We start from the raw sequence: 22,161 nt of genomic DNA on the forward strand, positions 1-22,161 counted from the left end.
TGAGTCCCCTTCAGAGCCCCACAGGAAATGGAGACAAAGTTTTCTCTCTACTTTCGGATCATTTGACTTCCACAGTGGTGACGGGGCAGGCCTGACATCTAAAACCCCACCTGGCATAAAACCGGCCCGCCTGGAGCCCCCACTGGTATTTCCAAACAGAGCCCACATCGCTTCACCAAATAAAAGCCCTTCACAAGTTTGGATAAAGTTTGGGAGGCAGATAGGAAAGAGGGCACCCTAACGCTCCTTAAGAGCCAAGACCAGGGGCTTCAGAGTGTGCTTTAGACCCTGCTGCCCCAAGCGGGGCCCTCTTCCCCAATCTAATAGCAGTATCTAGGCGGGAACAAGTACACGGGTGCCTGGTGCAGCCTGGCACATCTGCCGGCGCTACAGGCGCTACAAGGTGAGGCCGGCAGGTGGCGCCAAAGGAGAGTCTCCAGGGGCAGGCTGGGCAGGCTCTGCAGCCCGAGGGAGACTCAGTGAATGGCCAGGATTCGGGGAAGGACCACTGCAAACGGGTACATGTGCAGGAGTGATCCCAGTTTGTCCTGGTCCGACAGAATTCTCCTACAGCACCACCCTCTCCTCCCTGGGTTCTAGAAAGCCGTGGTCTACAGCCTGTGGACAGCAGGCTTGGAGGGCTTTGGGGTTGCATCCTTAACATTGTAACTTCCGGCTAGTTTTCCCCCTGTTTCCTTGGAGACCAGCACAGTCTCCGGTAATTATATCAAGCTTTGAGGGGCATCTTCTCTTGGCCAGTAAGCTCCCTTGTCGCCCAGGCTAGAGGTGACAGAAAAAAAAAAATTCCCAAAATGATCATTTTATTTCATCCATTGTCAGGACAGTCAGTGTTGACCTAAGGCACAGTGTGGCTGCTTCAAAGAGCCTGGAGCAGGAGGGCCTGGCAAGGAGCAGCCTTCTCCAGGCTGGGCCTGCATGCCACGTTACTTTTGCGCTGGCGCTGGTGGCTGACCGTCAGACCCCAGCCCCAGCAGCCCGAAGGCTGTGTTGAAGAGGTTGATGGGAGAGGAACCGTCTGTGATGAGAGTGGATTTCAGGCCCAGAGACTGAAGAAGCTTCACCTGCGGGGAGGGAGGAGAAAGTCAGGCACGAAGACACCTCAGAAACTGGCTCCTCCCTAGGGGGCCAGCCTTCAGAGCGGTCCTCCATCCCCTTCATTGCATCACCCTCCACGACATCTCTGAGGATCTGAAGTCCCACCCCGTACTGTCTCCCTCGCAATGCTAGCTCTGCAGGGTCTAGGACAGTGCCTGGTGCTGGAATGGCACTCAGGGTGTCAGTGACAGGTGACAGGTCACAGGAATAGCTCGCTCCCAAACAAACCCCTTTCCGTCCGCCAACATTTCCCCAAATGTGCTTGTCTTTTACCTTCTCAGTTCCAAGGCAAACACCTACCCTCCTCCTGTGTCTCTGTTCTCACCTGCATCTCTGGCCCAGCCACAGCCAGGTCCTTGATGGTGCTGGGGCCCAGAGCCTCCGTCATCTCCTTGAACTTCTTTGCCTCCACATCTGCCAGCTGCTGCGCCTTGCTCACTTCCAGCTCCAGCTGGGCCCGGGCGTAGACCAGTTCCAGCTCTCGTACTTTCTTTACTCGCTCCAGCTCAGCTTGCTGGAGGGGGAAGACCAGGCTAGCTTGAGGTCATGTAGCCCAGGAACTGTCCAGCAAGTCCCCCAAGCCCCAGCCCGGAGGGAACCGAGGCAGAAGGGAACGGCAGGTGCAAACCCCAGTCATGCCACTGTTTAGCTAGTGACTCTTAGGAAGGAGTCCCCAGAGTCAAGCCTCGGGGTAAAATGGAGGTGACATGTACCTCAAGCATGAAATGAGGTCACAGATGTAAAACACACACAACAAAGGGGGCAGCATCGTTCAGCGCCATCGGTGGAATGGCTGTAATAATCCCCTTCTGGGAATGCACACAGCTACAGGGCAGAAGTCTCTGCAGACCACTGGGGGCTTGGGCCGCCCGCTTTGTGTCCGGCTACCTACTCGGTATCCCACTGGGTTTCAGGGCCTTTGATGAACTGGCCTCTTCCAGGCCCTGTGGCACCCTTCCAACAGCAGCCTGAACTCACCGTCTCAATGGCTAACGCCTCTGCCTTTAGCTTGGCCTGCAGCACAGAACCTTCTCCTTCGATCCGGGCGGCCTCCGCACGGGACTCGGCCTCTGCCTTGGCATTTCCCGTGCTTTCCACAGCCATGCTACAGGGGAAAGAGTTGGGGAAGGTCTAGAAGAGAAGCCCACCCACCCAGGGACTTGAGGGGGACCTCATGACACAGGTATGAAGGTCAGAGGACAACTTGTGAGAATCAGCTCTGTCCATCCACTATGAGGGTCCCGGGAACCCAGGTCATCAGACTTGGCAGCAGGTGCCTTTACCCAGTATGTCGTCCTGCTGGCCATATGTTTCAATGTTCTTCCAGTACGGGGGATGGAGCCCAGGGCCTTGTACATGACAGGCAAGCGCTCTACCGCCAAGCCATATCCTCCGCCCTTCTAGAGTCTAGATTTCTGCCTGGAGGCATGCTCTGCCTGCCTCTCACACCCACCTCTGCCTGAGCCAGCAGCTTTGCCAAGACCCTCAGACCGGCCAGTCTTTCCACCTCCGTTTCTCCACCCACCTCATAGCCTCAAGCTCCAAGAGTTCCTTGCGTGCTTTTTCAGCTTCTGACTGGTCCAGGATCTTCTGCCTCTCAAGCCGGCCACGGGCTTCCTGCTCCAGTCTCTGAGCCTCATGCCTGGGTAAGAAGAGGAGCAGTTGAGATGCTGATGCAGGGCCAGAGCTGAGAAAGGAGCACCTGGCGTGGAGACTGACCTTTCCCCTTCCCCGGCACTCAACATGCACCTGGGCCCAGAACAATGAGCCAACGGCAAGCAGCCACGGTGTGGCTCTAGGCCTGCGGAAGACAGACCCGCCTGATGCCTGCTTCCCCTGGAAGGACTCTCCCATGGGAAGAAAACAGGCGAGGATGCCCTCAGACAGAGATGAGCAAGAGGATAAGTGGGGAAAGAGGGCACTGCAATAGTTGCAGGAGAAAGTAGGGGCTCTCCAAGGAGGTGACCTCGGGGCTGAAAAAGTACACTAGGAAAGAAGCTCCAAAGGTCCAAGGTGGGACCAAGCTGAAGGCTGAGGACAGGGAAGCCAAATTCTCCTGGAGAGCCTGGAGGGCCCTGGAAAGAGTGGGACGCCATAGGAGCAGGAATGTCTTCCTGTTTTAATAGTCATGCTGAGGAGAGAATAGACCCTTGGGGACAGATGGCAGCAAGCAGACCATTGTGAATGCCACGGTATTCGGCACCAGTGAGATGTTTCCCCTGGCTCCCTGCACCACTCACTTGGCTGCTGCCTCCTGGGAGTTGGTGGTGATTTCAATGGCCAGCTGGACACTGCGCTGAAGGGCGTCCCGCGTCCTCTGGTCCACTGGCTCCACAGACTGCACATCCACACTGCTGACTACCAGCCCGTTCTGGGGAAAGACCGCCCGGTCACGAGCGCGGGGCAGGAGGGTGCCATCAGGACCCGTGTCTTCGGATGTCTCAAAGCCAAAAACAGCCATGCGAATGATTCGAGCTGAGTTCTTATGGAAGTCATCAAAGGTGACAGAAGCTACAGCCCCTCGGACTCGGGATGCAATGGCCTTGCACGCGTCACCCACAAAGTCAGGCACGGAGAAAAGCTTCGCTGTCTCTACAGGGTCATCCCGGTCCTTCAGCTCAAAGTGCCTGTGAACAAGGAGACCCAGAGAGGGGAAGCTATTTTCCTACCAGAAATGATACCCTTTCTGAGCAGGGTTTCAGCACCCATCCTCTGGGGCTGAACAGCAGCAGCTCCTACATGGGAGATGTGAGTTGGTGCCCAGCAAGCACCTATGCTCCTGCTAAATCCTCAGAGTCCCTACAGTGGAGATGCCTACTCTCCCATTTTACAGAAGAGCAAGTGAAGGGTTAGAGGTGTTAAATTCAAGATCACACCATATGTAGCAAGCCAAAACTAAAATCATGCAGGATAGCTCTAGGATCTGTGCTCTTAACTGTCACTAGGCCAGCACCCTGTCTGCCTTGGTCACAGTGCTAGCTGTTCACCAGACACTGGAGAACACCATTTCTCCAGGTCACTCCCGGAGACAGGCCCTCACACAGGACACGCAGGCCGGCTTTGAGCTCTTTCACTGACACTGGCCTGGAATACCTGATCCCCTGCTTCTGCCTCCCGAGTGTGTTCTGGCTACATGTTCACACTGCTCACATCCATTGGTTGTTTAAAAAACAAAAATCTTGCAGAAGTTGGGAGTGGTGACGCATGCTTTGAGTCCCAGCCCCAGGGAGGCAGAGGCAGGCCTATCTCTGTGAGTTTGAAGCCACCCTGGTCTATATATGAGTTCCAGGATAGAGAAACCTTGTCTCAAAGATAAATGGATGGATGGATAGATGGATAGATAGATAGATAGATAGATAGATACATACATACATGCATACATACATACATACATACATACAATCAAAAAACAGATTGCACTGATAAAAGATGGAGGTGTGGCAGGGTAGTTCCCCTTTAATGGGGCCCTGAAGTCTTCATCTAGAAGGATAGACCATATGCTCCCCATATTTTCTAAACTCCCAGCTTCCTTCTGGTCCTAGGGCATCAAGGGCTGCCTTCTGTCCCTCCCTGTTCCTGAGGCTGCCCCCTGGGTCTGCGGTCTCACCAGTTGTAGGCAAGTTGCAGCTGCAGCCGGGCGTGATCCGCAGTCTCAATGGTGATGACGTCAGTGAAGAAGTCGGGTCCCAGCAGCAAGCAGAGAGCGCGGCGAGCGTGGGGACGCTTGGGCCGCCCGGCAGACAGGGACAACACTGTGAACTGCTCCTCGGGATCCAGTGACACCAGCTCAGGCCCAAAGACCACGCTGTGGAGAGAGGCGGAGGTCAGACTCCCTGAGAGCGTCCCAGAGGACCCCGCAGAGGCAGTCCACTGGCTCACCGGGCTCTCTTGGCTCTGTAGTCGTACACCTGCACGGCTGCATTGTGTGGGACACGGTAGCTGACCACTCGGGTCTTGTTCCTTGGAGCAGAGGGCTGAAGGGTCTTGCCTGTGGCCTTCTGACCCCTGTCTGCCAGAGGGTCATGTCCCAAGTTCAGCAGCTCCTCCACCCCGGGAGGCAGCTCCTTTTCCCATAGGACTTCATCCTGGGTCAGCATGTAGGTGCTTCCAATCACAGCCCGCACCTAGGGAAGGTGTTTTCAGAGAGGATAAGAGGGAGAACGTCACCTCTAGCTCTCCTGAGCGGATCCTGCCCAGGAGCAGCACCGTATCCTGGCTAAAGGCGGTCTCTACAGGAAGAATGTGCTCAGGCTTGGTTGCCATCTGCTGGGTGTTTTCTCAAGCTCTGTCCATACTTTACTGTATAATGGGCCATCTGGGGGATAGACAATGGGGAGGGTCCACAAGGCCAGTTCAAAGAACAGACTTGGTATGTAGTAAGTGCTTGATATTATTTCTAGGATTTTCCTTAATGGAGCCGCGTGGCGGGCACCACGGTCACAGATGTGACCCTAGGGAGCACCTCATACACACTAACACCGGCTTAGACGCTGAATCGTTCCTCGTTAGATTCTCAGGGAAAGAGGCTGGCAATGTAGTCCTCAGCCAAACCAAGGTCAAGGTTTTAGGTGAAGCAGCAAAAGGAGAGTCCACCGAGACGTGGGCCATGTTCTAGTGAGACCTCTGTGCTAGGTCCACATCTGCAGGAGGGCGGAACCCTGGTCCTAAAGCTTAGTTCATTCTCCCCTCTGGAGGCTCTGAAATGTAGACCTAGATATTTAGCACAGTGATGGCAAATGGAGCATGAAAAGGCCTGGCATCTGCCAGACAGCCACCTGGCAGCTGCTGCGTGTGCCGTGGCACCTTCCCCCAACCTGCCTCTTCCCATCAGCAGCACCTGCTGGCCTGGAGGAAGGCACAGCTGGCACCTCCCATCCCCCAGCTGGTACCTTTCCGGTCTTGACATCTTGCACATAGATGCCCTCATTTAGGTCCAGAGGGATGGCCTGGCGCTCCTCCACCACCTCCACTTTCGCAGAGGGCACATACTCCAGGGGCCCACGGATGAGCCAGCGGTCTCCAGCTTGGTGGGAGACCTTCTCCTCATTCTCCCCCTCCTCCAGGGGCTGCAATGCCCTCAGCAGCAGCCCCTGTTGCTCTGACAGCACATACACATCCTGGATGCCTCTTTCCAGTCTCTCCCCTGGCTGGAGGAAAAAGGACTTCTCTCCCTAGTGGGAAAGAGGGGAGGTTAGGACATGGTGCACTCGGGCCATAGCAGAGCCACGCTGCTTTGAGACGGTCTTCTGACGTGCCACCTCTGCACGACTTTGAGCCAGGTCTTCCGGTGGCACTAGCTCACCCACATGCTGTGTCGGGCTTGTGTTGAAGACAGAAGTCCAAAGCACAGCCCCTGTCTGTCTGTCTGGACAAATGCCCGCAGATCACCTGGTCAAATCTGTAAACAGTCGAGACCTAGGTCCTCAGGTTAAACAGATTACCCTAAACTGAGTGCAGTGCCCACGTCTGTAATCTCCACACTTGGGGAATTAAAGAAGGATCGTCCTGAATCCAAGGCCAGTCTGAGTAACAAAGCGAGAGCCCTGTCACAAAAGCCAAACCAAAAAATCCCCGAAGAAAATAAAATGTCCACAAAGAAATGATATATATTTAATGTACTGCTGCTTTTCATTTCTCCCCGGTCTGTTTTCTTGATATGGTGGAATTTGAAGGTGGGAAAACTTTGGTCATAGGGTCAAATCTGACCTGCCACCTGTGGTGTTTGGTGGTGGTGTCGGTGATGTGGACCTAGCCATGTTTCTCAGACTGGCTTTGGACTTCTAGACTTTTGTATCAGGCTCCCAAAGGGGTGGGACAGCAGATACACACTTCACTGGCCTTTTTCTCTCCCCTTCTTTGAGACGGGGTCTTGCTGTGTAGGTCAGGTTGGCCTCAAATTCACAGTCCTCCTGCTTCAGCTTCTTGAGTGTTACAGGTGTGTACCACACCTGACTCATCATATATATATATGGGGTTTTTTTTTGTTGTTAGGAAAAATAATAAAAACTACATATTTTCTGTTCAGATGCCATTTTTCTTAAAGATTTTGATCTGCTGTTGGTTTAATTGTAGATGTGGGGCTTGTGGATAAAGAACACTGATTGTGTTGTGTGTGTGTAGGTGGGTATATGTATGTGTGTGTGGGTATGTCTGCATGTGTGAGTGAATATGAGTGGAGGTCAGAGGTCAACCTTAGATGCCACTCCTCAGAAGCCAGTTAATTTTTTAAAAATTTGATGTTTAAATTACTTTATCACTATTAATAATATTTTGTATGTGTGTGTGCACACATGTGTACACCTGCATAAGATGGCACACACGTAGAGGTCAAAGTTCAGTTTTCAGGAGTCAGTTTTCCCAATCTACCAAATGGGTTGTGGGGATTGAACTTGGATCATCACTCTAGGCCGGGGGCATCTTTACCCACTGACCTCCCTTGCAGCCAGCCTCACCTGGCTTTCTGAGACAGGGTCCCTCACTGGAACCTGTGGCTCAATGACTAGACCAGGCTGGCTGGGCAGCAAGCCTCACAGGTCCTCCGGGCTCTAAGCCCCAGCCCTGGGATGACAAGTGCATGCCACTATGCCCAGCTTTTTTTTGTTGTTGTTTTTGTTTTTTTTGTTTTGTTTTGTTTTTCGAGACTGGGTTTCTCTGTGGTTTTGGAGCCTGTCCTGGAACTAGCTCTTGTAGACCAGGCTGGTCTTGAACTCACAGAGATCCGCCTGCCTCTGCCTCCCTAGTGCTGGGATTAAAGGCGTGCGCCACCACCGCCCAGCTATGCCCAGCTTTTTAAAACATGGGAAGTAGACGCTGAACTCGGGTTCTCATGTTTGCACGGCAAGCATGTTACCAGCTGAGCTGTGTTTCTATTGCAATATAATCCACAAGTTTAAGTATTGAGAGTACGCAGTTCACGTGAGGAGATTCAGAATCACTCGCCTGTCTCGACTGTGTCCGTCTAGAATATATTTTTTTTAAGATTTATTTATTTAATTGTTTGTTTATTATGTATACAACATTCTGCCTCCATGTATGCCCATACACCAGAAGAGGGCACCAGATCTCATTATAGATGGTTGTCAGCCACCGTGTGGTTGCTGGGAATTGAACTCACGACCTCTGGAAGAGCAGCCAGTGCTCTTAACCACGGAGCCATGTCTCCAACCCCGTCTAGAATATTTTTATCACCTTGGGAAGAAACCTGTACCGGCTACCCCTGTCGATTCCCACCCGCCTTACCAACCCCCAATCTACTGCCAGAGCCTCTGGATTTACATGTTCTGGACAGTTCACATATATAGAATAATACAGTAGCTAGTCTTTCGCATCTGCTTTCTTTCACTTATTTGTGTCTTCAGCTTTTGTCTATTGTGGTATAAAGAACTACTTCTTTTAACATTCCACCATATTGATACGCCACCTTTTCAAAGCCCATCCATCAATGATAGGCATTTGGGCTGTTTTCACAGAGACTAGCCTGCCTCTGCCTCCCGAGTGCTGGGATTAAGAGTGTACACCACTATGTCCCACAAGGGTTTTTTTTTTGACTTTCACTACCTCTCCCGTCCCTCCCTCCCGTCCCTTCCTCCTTCCTTCCTTCCTTCCTTTCTTTCTTTCTTTCTTTCTTTCTTTCTTTCTTTCTTTCTTTCTTTCTTTCTTTCGACATTTTCTCATGTATCTAGGGTGGCCCAGGATGGGTCTTGAACTCCTGATTTTTCTGCCTTAACCGCCCCCCCCCCAAGTCCATCAAAACACAACTAGTTTCTGGCTTTGCTTTCATATTGTCTCCAAGGTGCTGTGACAATAGTCTAGTTGAGTAACTTCTGCAGAAATCTCATCCACATAGCCCTGAACTGTCTAAGTCCCTGCCTTTGCAGAGAGAGGTAGACAGTTAAGCTCCCGCAGGAGGCAGGGGAGGGCAGAAGAGGGGAGGGGAGGGAAGGGGAGGGCAACAAGGGCAGGGGAGGGCAGGGGAGAAGAGGGGAGGGCAAGAGAGAGGAGGGAGGGGAGGGCAAGGAAGGAGAGGACAGGGGAGAGGAGAGGAATGGAGAGGAGGGCAGAGAGTGAGGAGGTTGTGAGATTTGTCTTATACAGAAGACAAAAGTTCTGGAACATGGAGGAGCAAATTCCAGGAACTTCAGGCGGGGCAGAAGTTCCCAGAAACAGTAACAGGTACATAAGGTCTGGAACCAAATAGGACAGTAAATCAGGAATATAAACCAAGCGTACAAAAGCACTGAAGCTGTGGTGTGGGGGGTCCTTCTGTCTATGTGCTGCTTTTATTGGTTAATGAATAAAGAAGCTGTCCTGGGCCTGCACAGGACAGAATAGAGATGGGGGGGGGGACTAAACTGAATGCTGGGAGAAAGAAGGTGGACACCATGTAGCCACAAGAGGGGAAAGATACGAGCTGCCAGCTGGTTGGCCATGAGCCTCATCGTAAAATATAAGATAATGGAAATGGGTTAAATTAAGATGTAAGCGCTAGCTAGCAATACACTTAAGTGATTGGCCAAGCAGCAACTTAAATACTATAGTTTTCTGTATGATTATTTCAGGAGTCTGGATGGCCGGGAAATGAACAAACAGCCTCCTTACACCAAAGGTGTTTCTAGAAGTGTGTGCTGTTCAGGAGAAGTGAAGGGAGGCAGATGAGAAGGCCTCTTGTCGCTCGAGGGTCTTGTCACTTACCTTGACCACACGCTTCTGTCCCAGCTGGTTCTTGCCATCTGGTCCCATGGGGTCAAGGATGACACAGTAATGTCGAGGCCCCAGAGTGGTGATGGGTACGACCCCCAGCACCTCCTCATGGACATCTGGTACATGGGCTTCTGTGTCCTGGACCGTCACTAACCACTCCTCCCCAGTGCGGTGGGCCACTCCCCGAAGGTCCCTGAAGTTCTGCCGGGCCCGGAGGTGCAGGGCTGTCTGCAGGAGGAAACACAGGGTGTTTGTGGAGGCCTCCCTCCAGCACCCTGGATCTGGGAACACCACGGGCCGCTAACTGATCCCAGTTCCCAGGGACAATTCCTACCCACTGAAGGGTACTCCAGGGCTGTCCTCTGGACACCTGATCTTTTTTTTCCCCCTGTGACCTGAAGGATGCTGCTTCTCCCTTCCTTGCACACTGTTGGCCTCTCTGAGCACCGCCAAGCCAACTCCCTAACCCACACCCAGAGCACAGACCTTCTCTGTAAGGATCACAGCGTCCACCAGATCTAGCACCTCTTCGAACACAGCTGGGAGGTAAGCACCCACAGACCTGACCAGCCATTCTTCACCTAGGTGGTGAGTAGGAAGGAGGAGTCAGCACAACTAGCCTTCACCACGGCTTCTCAACACAGCCTAGGCGACAGGACAGGGATATGCCACCATCCCCAGGCTGAGCGCCTGACAAGGTCCTTGCAGCCACTCTATTCTATGGGACCAGAGGAAAACGAACTTCTATCCCAGAAGAATTAAAACAACAACAACAACCACAAAAACCTTTTAGAGGCTGACATGGTGGCACATACCCACAACCCCAGCACTCATGAGGTCAAGGTGAGGGGATTAGGAGTTTTTGGGCAATTTAGGCTACATAGGGAGATCCGTCTCAAAAGGCCAAAACCAAAAAACCACAGAGGCTGTTCTAGAATATCAAGTCATTGCTACAGCTACACCCTGTGACGCTGTCTCTAAGCACCAAAGACTTAGTTTTCCATTCTCCTGCAATGGGCAGAAGGGCCCCTACTAGGTCTGTGAATGTCATTTTGTTTATTGGGGCAGCAAGCATGCCCAGCAGCAAGTCAAAGTCTCCCCCTGCCTGGCCACATACCCTAGGCAAGTGCCTCAGTCTTGCCATGGCGAAAATGGGACCAGCAGATTCCCGCAGCTGTCGGGGAGCTCAACAAAACACCATCTATCATTTTGACCCAATATCGGGTCAATATATTTGAACATCTCACTTTCTGATCTAGAACCAGGTAAGAGGTGGCCACTGCTCACAGTTTGGGGTAAAGAGTGGGGAGGGTAGCCAGGTGTGGTGGCACGCTCCTTTAATCCCAGCACTCAGGAGGCAGAGACAGGTGGGTCTCTGTGAGTTCGAGGCCAGCCTGGTCTACACAGAGAGTTCCAGGATAGCCAGGGCTGTTACACAGAGAAAACCTGTCCAGAAAAAAAAAAAAAGAAAAAGAAAGAAAAAAAAACCCCAACAACAACAAAAAATGGGGTCAGGTAAGACTGTTATCATGGTGTGATATGTCTACAGCCATACCACCCTGAACATGCCCAATCTCGTCTGATCATGGTGTGACTGCAGGATCAGGGCTAGGGCAGAGGTAGCCTGGAAGCAGGTGTAAAGAAGCAACAGGCAGACTCACCAGCTCAAGAGACACCAGAAAAAGCCAGGCATGGTGGTGCACTTATAATCCTATCACTCAGGAGGCCGAGGCAGAAGGATTGCCAAGAGTTTGAAGCCATCCTGGACTACATGATCAGTTGGGATCATGGATGGACTACCAGGTCAGATGGGGCTACATGAGATACTGTCTCAAAAACAATAGGCCTGGGGAACCTCTTAGCTGACTGTATGGATAAGAGCACTGGGTCTTTTCCCAGAGGACCTGGGTTCAGTTCCCAGCTCCCAAGTGGTACCTCACAACTGTCTGTAACTCCAGTGTCAGGGGATCTGACACCCTTTTCTGGTCTCCATGGGCACCAGACATAAAGTGGTACACAGACACACATACATGCAGACTAAACACTCATACACATAAAAATAGAGTAATGGTATAGTTTTTAAAATCTTAAAATCAATAATAAGAACAAACAGTGAAAGACAGAGACAGGCTGGGTGGTGGTGCACGCCTTTAATCCCAGCATTCGGGAGGCAGAAGCACGCAGATCTCTGAGTTCTAGGCCAGCCTGCTCTACAGAGAAACCCTGTCTAAAAAACTCAAAAAAACCAAAACCAAAAAAATCCCCACAGATGGAGACATACAGACAGACAGACACCAGGGAGAACCCTGGCTTGACTTCACACGATTTCTCTTGCTTCCCCTGCAGGGAGCCCTTCCTGCCCACTGCCAGCCACGCCCTTTGTTGGCCTACCTGTCACCCTCTGCTTGCCTTCCCGGTCAAAGCATTCCTTCCGGGCCCGTAGCCGCAATGCCTGGTTCTGTTTGATGACCGTGGCCTGAATGATTTCCACCACCTCCACTTCCTTCTGGGGGATGTAGGTGCCTGGGGAAGGAGGAGAAAGCCAATGCTGACGGTCAAAGATGTTGGGGTTACGGTGGGAAGGCAGGAAGCCCTGGCCCAGACAAAGCCCATGAGACGGAGCTGTAACTCACCAGGCCCCTCAAACAGCCACTCATCGCCCGCCATGATCTTGTCTCCATTCTCATCCTCAAAGTCCAGCAAGGCCTTAAGATGCAGGGCCGTGTTGGGCAGCACCACCTGCAGCGGGGTGATGTCCTACAGGGGAAAAAGTCAGGGTGTTCGGGCTGTGCCGATACTCTGGAGATCAGAGCCCACAGCCTCAGCTGCTGGGAGGTCCACACTGCTGTGGATGGAACCAGGGCCTTGAGGATGCTGAACAAGGGCTCTGTCGCTGAGCCACACATCGGGCCCCACAGCGTTTCTTTGTGCACCTAGTGAAACGCACAAGGTAGGGTGGGCCCTAGGCCACCCGACCTGAAGAGCTGACAAGGATGTCAGCACTGATGAGTCAAGAGTTCTCAAGTCTACTGAGGACAAGAGTGAGGAGAAGAACCAATAAAAGATTCGGAAGGCGTCTCGGAAGCTGAACCATGACAACTGCAGGACCATGATGCTCTAGAACAGCAATTCTCAACCTGTGGGCCGTGACCCTTCGGGCTGCATATCAGACATTTACATTACAATTCATAACAGTAGCAAAATTACAGTTAGGAAGCAGCAATGAGATAATCGTACGGCTAGGGGTCACCACCACACAAGGAACTGTCTTAAAGGGTCGCAGCATTGGGAAGGTTGAGAACCACACTGCTCTAGAGAGAATCTGAAAGTACAAACATAAAGCTGGGCATAGTGGCATAGGCCTATAATCACAGCGCCCGAAATGCCAACGAAGGAAGCGGAAGTTCAAGATCATCCTTAGTTACACAGTCCGGACTACACGAGACCTTCTCTCAAAAACAAACAGAAAAAGAAAGTAAGACTATAGTAAGTGCTACACAAAGCAGGTTTTAATCCTGTGGCTTTGCTTTCAGGGTGACCTCATGCTCACAGGATCTCCAGCAGGAAGGGGAGGCCTTCCAAAAAACTGGCCAACCTTAAAGTTTGTAGACATGTCTTTACAAATACGACTTGATTTGGTCTTTGGAAATATTCTAAAAGAGGCAGGCAAGAAGGAGGTGCAGACACGTTTGGGGGTGGGGCAAGCCCTCACAGCTGTTAAAGAATGGAGTGAAGACATGAGCCCCAGAAATGCACATGTCCCTATGACAGACTGGCCGGGCTGCAGGAGGTTGGAGGTCACTTCACCCCTGGCCTCACATCGGGCTGGAGAAAGGCAGACCCCCTGACAGCTTCTGTCTAGCTTTGGCTGTCTTCAAAGTCACCACATCCTGCCTCTGCTCTCCAAGGCATGTACCAGCACAGCTCACCGTCACTTCCTGTCTGCAGCATCGCAAAGCCATGGCGTCTCCCTGCCACGTTCCCTCTGTCAGCCACTGGGAGGGCAGTAATCCCTTCCTAACAGTCCACTGGCTGCCCCCACCATCTCTTTCCAGTTTGTCCCCCATTCCCCGACAGGTGTCTAGTCTAGGCACATAGTTACGCTGTGATATCCCTAATGAGAATTGCCACAAGTTCAAGGCTAGTGTGGACTACATAGAGAGTTCTAGGCAAGCCAGGGTTTCACGGTAAAGTAAGACCCTCTCCCAAAAAAACAAAACAAAACCAAGAACAAACAAACAAAACAAAAAGCAAAAGCAAAGGCCAAGCTGCTCTCGTGGTCACAGCAAAAGAGGAGGAGGCTGGATCAGAAAATGTCCCTCATGCCAGCCTCAAAGAAGGTGGCACCATGGAAGGCTGAATATTGATTCAAGATGGGACCACCCTTCTCTGTGACACCCCAGCCCTCCAGGTCTGAGTGAGAGGATGAACCATCAGTGGGAGTCTGCAGGGGCGAGCGGTTAAAGTGAGGCAGGGATGGAAAGCTCTGCTCCTAACTCCAGGTCTTACATCTTACTAAGCACAGGGCTTCTGCACCTACTACTTCAAGCTCCCCTCACCCAGAGCGGGACTTGGCTAGTTGGAGTTAAGACAAGGGTATAGACTTTCTGTTTGTTTTTTGTTTTTCTAGGCAGTGTCTCACTATGTAGCTCTGGCTGTCCTGGACTCACTCCGTAGACCAGGCTGGCCTTGAACTCACAGAGATCTGTCTGCCTCTGTCTTTGAGTGCTGGGATTAAAGGCGTGAGCCACCACTGCTGAACTTCACTCGGATTCTTTAAGGATTGCTGTCTTAACCATACCTCATTAGTTTTAGTTTCACTGAATTTTTTATTGTATTTATTTCTCTCTCCGTGCGCGTGCGTGTGCGTGTTGATGTGCACGAATGACCATGCAGGTTCAGAAGTCTGGGGATAACTTGCAGGAGGCGGATCTCTTCCCAGCACGGCTGTGGGGGGTGGATCTCAGGTTGACAGGCATGTGCAGCAAATGCTTCTACCTGCTGTGCCATCCCCCTGGCCCCTCATTATTTCCCTGTGCCATCCTTCCCCCAGCTGTGTGTATCTCTGCGCTCTCCCGGAGTCCTGCCATTAGGCACTCAAGAGCGAAAGGCACTGATTAGGCCTTGTGGACAGAGAGCACTTGTCTAGCATACGCAATGCCCTAAGTTCTATCCTTAGCACTGCAAAAAGGGGACAGTTTAAAAGGGAGCTGGCTAGATTGCTCAGGGGTAAAGGCATTTGCTGCCAAGCCTGCCGACCTGAGTTCAACCCCAGGACCCACATGACAGAGGGAGAGAACTGACCCCTGCAAGTTATCCTCTGCCCTCCCCATGCAATCGACAGCATGCGTGCACACCCAGTAAATAAGTAAATAAAATATAACAATAGTATAAAAGGCACTGGTCTGTAGGAAGTCAGTTTAAAGGTATAAAATACCAAGCAGGTAAAGAGAGAACTATTAAAGAAATTTCAGCAGATTCCCCTGCTCGGGGCCTCAGGCCTGAGGACAACATGGACGAGGGTCTGGCTGTGATGGTGGCTCAGGCCCCTTGTTTTCCCATCGGAAGGCAGTGAGGAGCCCTAGGAGCAGGGGCAGAGCAGACAGAGTTTGGCTCAAGGTAGGAAAGCCAAGTACCTTTTCCAGCACTTCCCCTGGGTACAGAGGAAAGGGGTCCTGGGCCAGTCGGATCTCCTGGTCAGCATGGCGAAGTCGAACCTGCCCTGTGGTATCAAACAGCACCACCTTCTGGGCGTCCCGGGACACAGGGTTGGCCACTATGCAGTAGTGGCGTGGGGGAACTGTCACCATGCGCACTGGGGCAAACAGTACCCTGTTGTGATATAAGAAGGGATGTGAGGACCCAGGATGCTGTTCCAAAGGAGGCAGCAAAAGCAAGAGAAGCCTCCCAGCCACCCAGGCAAGGGGACTCCTCCAGCCAGGCTCTCCTCAGCTGGGACAGCTCCGCACCAACCTCTCATTGTCCTGCCGGATGTATGTCTTTGGTCCAACCTCCACACGGGACACATTGCTGTTTTGGTCCAGCACATGGATATAGTGGTATGGGGGGATGCGGATGATGGCCTCTTCAGTTGCCATGGTGAATCCTAAGCTCCGGCCAAACCTGATTGCAGCATGGAGCAGGACAGGTGAAGAAGGCAAAAGATAAACACAGGGCATTTGGGACAAGGCAGGGCAGTCCGCTCCCACTTCCTCCTCTTCTGTTTTTTAAAAAGTAAAATATTTCATTTCATGTCATGTGTATTTGCTTACATGAGTTTATGTGCACCGTGTGTTTGCATGCAGAAGCCCCCAGAAGCCAGATTCTCTGGAATTAGAATTAATGGTGGCTGTGAGCCACCACATGGGTGCTGGGAACTGAATTTGGGTCCTCTACAAGAGCAGTAAGTGCTCAACTGAGCCGTTTCTCTAGCCCCTCTTTTTTTCCTAATTTATATATATGTATATATACATATGTATATATGATTTATTTTATGTGTATGAATGTTTTGCTTGCATGTATGCATGTGTACCTGGTGCCCTACAGGGGTCAGAAGAGGAGTGTCAGATTCCCTGGAGTTGGAGTTAGAGGTAACTGTGAGCCATCCAGTGTGGGTGCTAGGACTCAAACTTGGGTCCCCTGCAAGCATTCTTCACCTCTGAGCCAACTCTCAGCGCTGCTGCTGCTGCTGCTCCTCCTCCGCTGCCCTCTTCCTGCCTTGCCCCACTTCTGAGGTAGTCAGACTCTACAGCCTAGGCTGACTCTGAGCTCATGGTCTTCCTGTCTCAGTGTCTTGGAAGGAAAGGTAGGCTCTGCCACACCTGCTTCTCCTCTTCTTCGCCCCACCCTAGACCTCACCTCTGCTTGCTTCAGTTACCCCAGAGATACTGCCACCTCTCCCTCACTCCAGGCCACTCCCCACACACTACCTGTAGATCAAAGTTCCCAGTTCCTGAGGTGCAGCAGGCCAAGCTGGGCAAGCCGATCAGGCTGGGACTATGCAACCTCGTCCTGCACACGCTAGGGAGCCATGCCTCTGTGAAGCTTGCTGGTTTCTCCAGCGTCAAGCAGCTTTTTGTCCTGGCTGTGTTCAGATGTCTATCTGCACCCCTCCCCCTTCCTGGGCTCTAAGGAGCCCTGAGGTAACCCTTTCAGAAGTGGCCCCCATCACAGAAAAGACCCAAGTGCCACTCCCATGGGGCCGGTGGATTCATAACGCGGTGGCAAAGCCCTCTCTAGTCTCACCCTCCTTGGCTCTCGGGTCTGTGGATGCCCCAGCTCCCACTGTCAGGCTGCCACAGTATTACAGGTAGGAGTAGGGGAGGAGAGGAAAAGAAGGCGAATGTCTTCTACATGCATGAAACATATCTCAACCTCAAAGACAGACATGTCTCAGAGTAAAGGGCTGGGAAAATATACCAATCAAATGGACCTAAAATACAAGCGGGTGTAGCTATCCTAATATCTAACAAAATAGACTTCAAGCTAAAATCAGTCAAAAGAGACAAAGAAGGTCATTTCATATTAATCACAGGAAAAATCCATCAAGAGGAAATTTCAATACTGAACATCTATAGCCCCAAATACAAGGGCACCCTCATATGTCAAAGAAACACTTCTAAAGCTTAAATCATACATTTAACCCCACACACTAATAGTGGGAGACTTCAATACTCCACTCTCACCACTGGACAGGACATCAGACAAAAAATGAACAGAAAAATACGGGAACTAACAGATGTTATGATTCAAATGGACTTAACAGACATCTATAGAACATTCCATCCAAACAGAAAAGAATATACCTTCTCAGCACCTCATGGAACCTTCTCAAAAATTGACCACATACTCGGTAACAAAACAAACCTCAACAAGTACAAAAAAATTGGAATAACCCAATGTATCTTATCTGATCACCATGCTTTAGAATTAGAACTCAACAGCAATACTAATTCCAGAAAACCCCAAACACATGGAAACTAAACAATGCTCACCTGAATCATCAATGGCTCAAGGAAGAAATAAAGGGAGAAATTAAAAACTTCCTAAAATTCAATGAAAATGACCACACAACATACCCAAATTTATGGGACACAAGGAAAGCAATGTAAAGAGGAAAGTTCACAGCACTAAACGACTACATAAAGAAAAATCCCACACTAGTGAATTAACAGAACGTTTGAAAACTTTAGAACAAAAAGAAGCAAACTCACCTAAGAGAACTAGATGGCAGGAAATAATCAAAGTGAGAGCTGAAATCAAAAAAATAGAAACAAAGAAAACAATACAAAGAATCAATGAGACAAAGAGTTAGTTCTTTGAGAAAATCAACAAAATAGACAAACCTTTATCCAAACCAACCAAAAGGCAGAGAGAGAATATCTTAATTAACAAAATCAGAAATGAAATGGGGGACAACAGACACAGAGGAAATACAGAGAATCATCAGGTTATATTTCGAAAAACTGTACTCCACAAAATTGGAAAACTTAAAGGAAATGAACAACTTTCTGGATAAATATCACTTCCCAAAATTAAATCAAGACCAGATAAGCAAATTAAACAGACCTATAACTGCTGAAGAAATAGAAACAGTCATCAAAAGTCTCTCAACCAAAAAAGCCCAGGACCAGATGGTTTCAGCTCAGAATTCTACAAGAATTTCAAAGAAGAACTAATACCAATACTCCTCAAATTATTCCACAAAATAGAAACAGAAGGAACATTGCCAAACTCTTTTTATGAGGCTACAATTACCCTGATACCCAAACCACAGAAAGGCATTACTAAGAAAGAGAATTACAGACCAATCTCACTCATGAACACTGATGCAAAAAATACTCAATAAAATACTGGCAAATCGAATCTAAGAACACATCAGAACCGTCATCCACCATGATCAAGTCAGCTTCATCCCACAGATGCAGGGATGGTTCAACATACAAAAATCTGTCAATGTAATCCACCATATAAAAAAAAAAAAAAGAAGGCAATGGTGGCAGTTGTATCTACCCACTTCATTCCCCCACCTTTTTTTTTCCGAGACAGGGTTTCTCTGTGTAACAGTCCTGGCTGTCCTGGCACTCATGCTGTAGACCAGGCTGGCCTCGAACTCACAGAGATCCACCTGCTTCTGGCTCCCAGGTGCTGGGATTAAAGGTGCGCGCCACCACTGCCCGATTCCCACTCCATTTTTTTTTTTTTTTTACCTCTGAATCCCAGGTGGTTTCATTCAGTGCTTGGCTTATTTGTGAATGTCACACACCCTTACCACTGCCCATCTTTATACCCAGCACCCCTTGGACTTTGGACAATTAAGGCAATTAAGTTTGCGAGGCAATACAGAGCCTTCACCCAGAAACTATACCTGAACTCTTTCTCCTTCCTTTCTTCCAAGTGTGTGTGTGTGTGTGTGTGTGTGTGTGCGCGTGTGCAGTGCCTGCAGAGAATACAAGAAAGCTTTGGATTTCCTGTTGCTAGAGACACAGGCAGTTGTGGGCTGCTTATTATCAGTGCTGGGAACAAACTCCTGTTCCCTGCAGGAGTAGCAAGTGCTCTGAACTGCTGAGCCATCTCTCCTGTGCCTAGAAATATTCTGTCTTCTGTCTCTGTACTAGCCATATGTGCTTCTATTGAACATCTGGAAGGTGGTTAGTGCATCTGAGAAAATAAAGTGTATTTTTTTTCTGTTCATTTTGATAAGATTTTGAATCTTGTCATTTAGCCTAGGCTGATTTTAAATGCTCCATCTCCCGGCTTCAGCCTCCTGAGTGCTGGAGTTACACGCATGCTCCACCATGCTTGGGCAAAGCATTTTTGTCTTTGCAGACTTGAGAATGTAACCCATGACTTGTTTGCACAAGCTGGGCACTGAGCTGCACTACTTCCTGTCCTGGTTAATCTTCTGTCAATTTAACATAAGCCAGTCGTTGAGTCGGGCAGTGGTGGCGCATGCCTTTAATCTCAGCACTTGGGAAGGCAGAGGCAGGAGGATCTCTGTGAGTTAAGGCCAGCCTAGTCTACAGAATGAGTTTCAGGACAGGCTTCAAAACTATATACAGAGAAACCTTGTCTTGAAAACAAAACCAAACGGGGCTGGAGAGATGGCTCAAAGGTTTAGAGCACTGGCTGTTCTTCCAGAGGTCCTGAGTTCAGTTCCCAGCAACCACATGGTGGCTCACAACCATCTGTACTGAGATCTGGCGCCCTCTTCTGGCATGCGGGCATATATCACATGTATCGAGGCAGAATGTTGTATACATAATAAACAAATCTTTAAAAACAAAACAAAAAAGCTAATTTAAATAGGCCATTGTGACTGTTTGATGCTGTGTTGCCATTTGGATACTGTAGCGCTCAGTAGTTGTGACTCAGAGACTGAGTCACTCAGGGTCACACAAGATGTGCTGTTATCGAAACCAGAGCTCTGAGGCAATGACTGATTCTTTTTTTAAAAAATTGTATTATTGTTGTTACTATTTTTAATTGTTCTGACAGAATTGAGGATTGATTTTCACAAATGCTAGACAAATTCTCTTTCTGGCACTGAGCTATATCCCCGGCTGGTCTTTTTTTTTTTTTTTCTTTAAAGGTGGTTAGAAACACTGGCAACATTGCTTAGGGACTTGGATTCAGAAGGCTTGGGCTGGACCAGGGACATGGCTCAGCCTATGATGCCTGAAGCCCTGGGTTCAATTTTCAGCACCACAGAGACTGGCATGGTGGCTTCCCTCTGCAGTCCCAGCACTCAGAGGAGATCAGGAGTCTAAAGTTAGCTTTAGTTACACAGCAAGTTTGAGGCCAGCCTGGGGTTCATGAGACCCTATCTCAAGGCAAAAAGACAAAAAAGACAAAACAGCAACGGAAAACCACACAGGACAAAGTGTTTTTGTTTGTTGTTTGGGGTGTGTACAGGTGCATTGGAGACTACAGGTCAACCTTGGGTGTTATCTTCAGGTGGCGGCTACTACCTTTTTTTTTTTTTAATTTGTTAAATTTTATTTTGTGGGTGTGTGTGCCATTGTGCACCTGTGACAGTCACAGGAGAACTTAGGAAAGTAAAGTTGGTTCTTTCCTTCCTGTCGTGGAAAATTCTTTTAAGGTGTATTAGTTTTGCAATCCTGTACAATAAAAGAACTTCTGGAGGCATCACAACCCCTGACTTCAAACTCTACTACACAGCTACAGTACTGAAAACGTCTGGTATTGGCATAAGAACAGACAGGAGGACCGATGGAACTGAAAGAAACCCGGATATCAATCCACACACCTTCAAACACCTGATTTTTGACAAAGAAGCAAAAAAAATATCAAATGGAAAAAGAAAGCATATTTAACAAATGGTGCTGGCATAACTGGATATCAACATGTAGAAGAATGAAAACAGACCCATATCTATCACCATGCACAAAACTCAAGTTCAAATGGATCAAAGACTTCAACATAAAGCTGGCCACACTATATCTTATAGAAGAGAAAGTGGGAAGTACACTTGAACGCATTGGCACAGGAGACCACTTCCTGAATATAACTCTAGTAGCACAAACACTGAGAGAAACAATTAATAAATGGGACCTCCTGAAACTGAAAAGCTTCTGTAAAGCAAAGGACATGGTCAACAAGACAAAACGACAGCCTACAGAATGGGAAAAGATCTTCACTAACCCCACATCAGACAGAAGTCTGATCTCCAAAATATACAAACAACAACAACAACAAAAAAAAAAACCAATAAATTGGTCATCAAAAGAACAAATAATCCAATAAAAAAAAGTGGAGTACAGACCTAAATAGAGAACTCTCAATAGAGGAATCTAAAATGGCTGAAAGACACTTAAGGAAATGTTCAACATCCTTAGCCATCAGAGAAATGCAAATCAAAACAACTCTGAGATTCCATCTTATACCTGTAAGAATGGCCAAAATCAAAAACATTGATGACAACTTATGCTGGAGAGATTGTGAGGAAAAGGGAACACTTCTGCATTGCTGGTGGGAATGCAAGCTGATACAACCCCTTTGGATGTCAGTGTGGCAATTTCTCAGAAAATTAGGAAACAACCTTCCTCAAGACCCAGTAATACCACTTTTGAGTATATATCCAAAGGATGCTCAATCGTGCCACAAGGACATATGTTCAACTATGTTCATAGGAGCATTGTTTGTCATAGCCAGAACCTAGAAACAACGTAAATGCCCCTTGACTGAAGAATGGACAAGGAAAATGTGGTACATGTACACAATGGAGTTCTACACAGTAGAAAAAATAACAACATCTTGAATTTTGCAGAAAAATGGATGGAGCTAGAAAACATTATTTTGAGTGAGGTAACCCAGACCCAGAAA

General features: G+C 49.3%; 1 protein-coding gene across 1 annotated transcript in view; it reads right to left on the minus strand.

Moving 5' to 3' along the window:
• Nucleotides 1–804: 804 nt before the first annotated feature.
• The window catches only part of Mvp (major vault protein), a 28,446-nt gene continuing 7,089 nt past the window's right edge, over nucleotides 805–22,161 (minus strand). The window contains 15 exon segments of the mRNA XM_050165987.1: nucleotides 805–1,000; nucleotides 1,002–1,082; nucleotides 1,442–1,630; nucleotides 2,095–2,221; nucleotides 2,642–2,758; nucleotides 3,357–3,743; nucleotides 4,724–4,921; nucleotides 4,996–5,240; nucleotides 6,006–6,287; nucleotides 9,808–10,044; nucleotides 10,303–10,397; nucleotides 12,208–12,339; nucleotides 12,450–12,573; nucleotides 15,453–15,648; nucleotides 15,790–15,939. Coding sequence (XP_050021944.1) covers nucleotides 878–1,000; nucleotides 1,002–1,082; nucleotides 1,442–1,630; nucleotides 2,095–2,221; nucleotides 2,642–2,758; nucleotides 3,357–3,743; nucleotides 4,724–4,921; nucleotides 4,996–5,240; nucleotides 6,006–6,287; nucleotides 9,808–10,044; nucleotides 10,303–10,397; nucleotides 12,208–12,339; nucleotides 12,450–12,573; nucleotides 15,453–15,648; nucleotides 15,790–15,939 — 2,683 coding nt within the window. The 3' untranslated portion in view covers nucleotides 805–877.

This window comes from Alexandromys fortis, unplaced genomic scaffold (assembly GCF_014885135.2).
Source record: "Alexandromys fortis isolate MF-2015 unplaced genomic scaffold, M_Fortis_MF-2015_v1.1 scaffold_146, whole genome shotgun sequence".
In the NCBI taxonomy this organism is placed as follows: domain Eukaryota; kingdom Metazoa; phylum Chordata; class Mammalia; order Rodentia; family Cricetidae; genus Alexandromys; species Alexandromys fortis.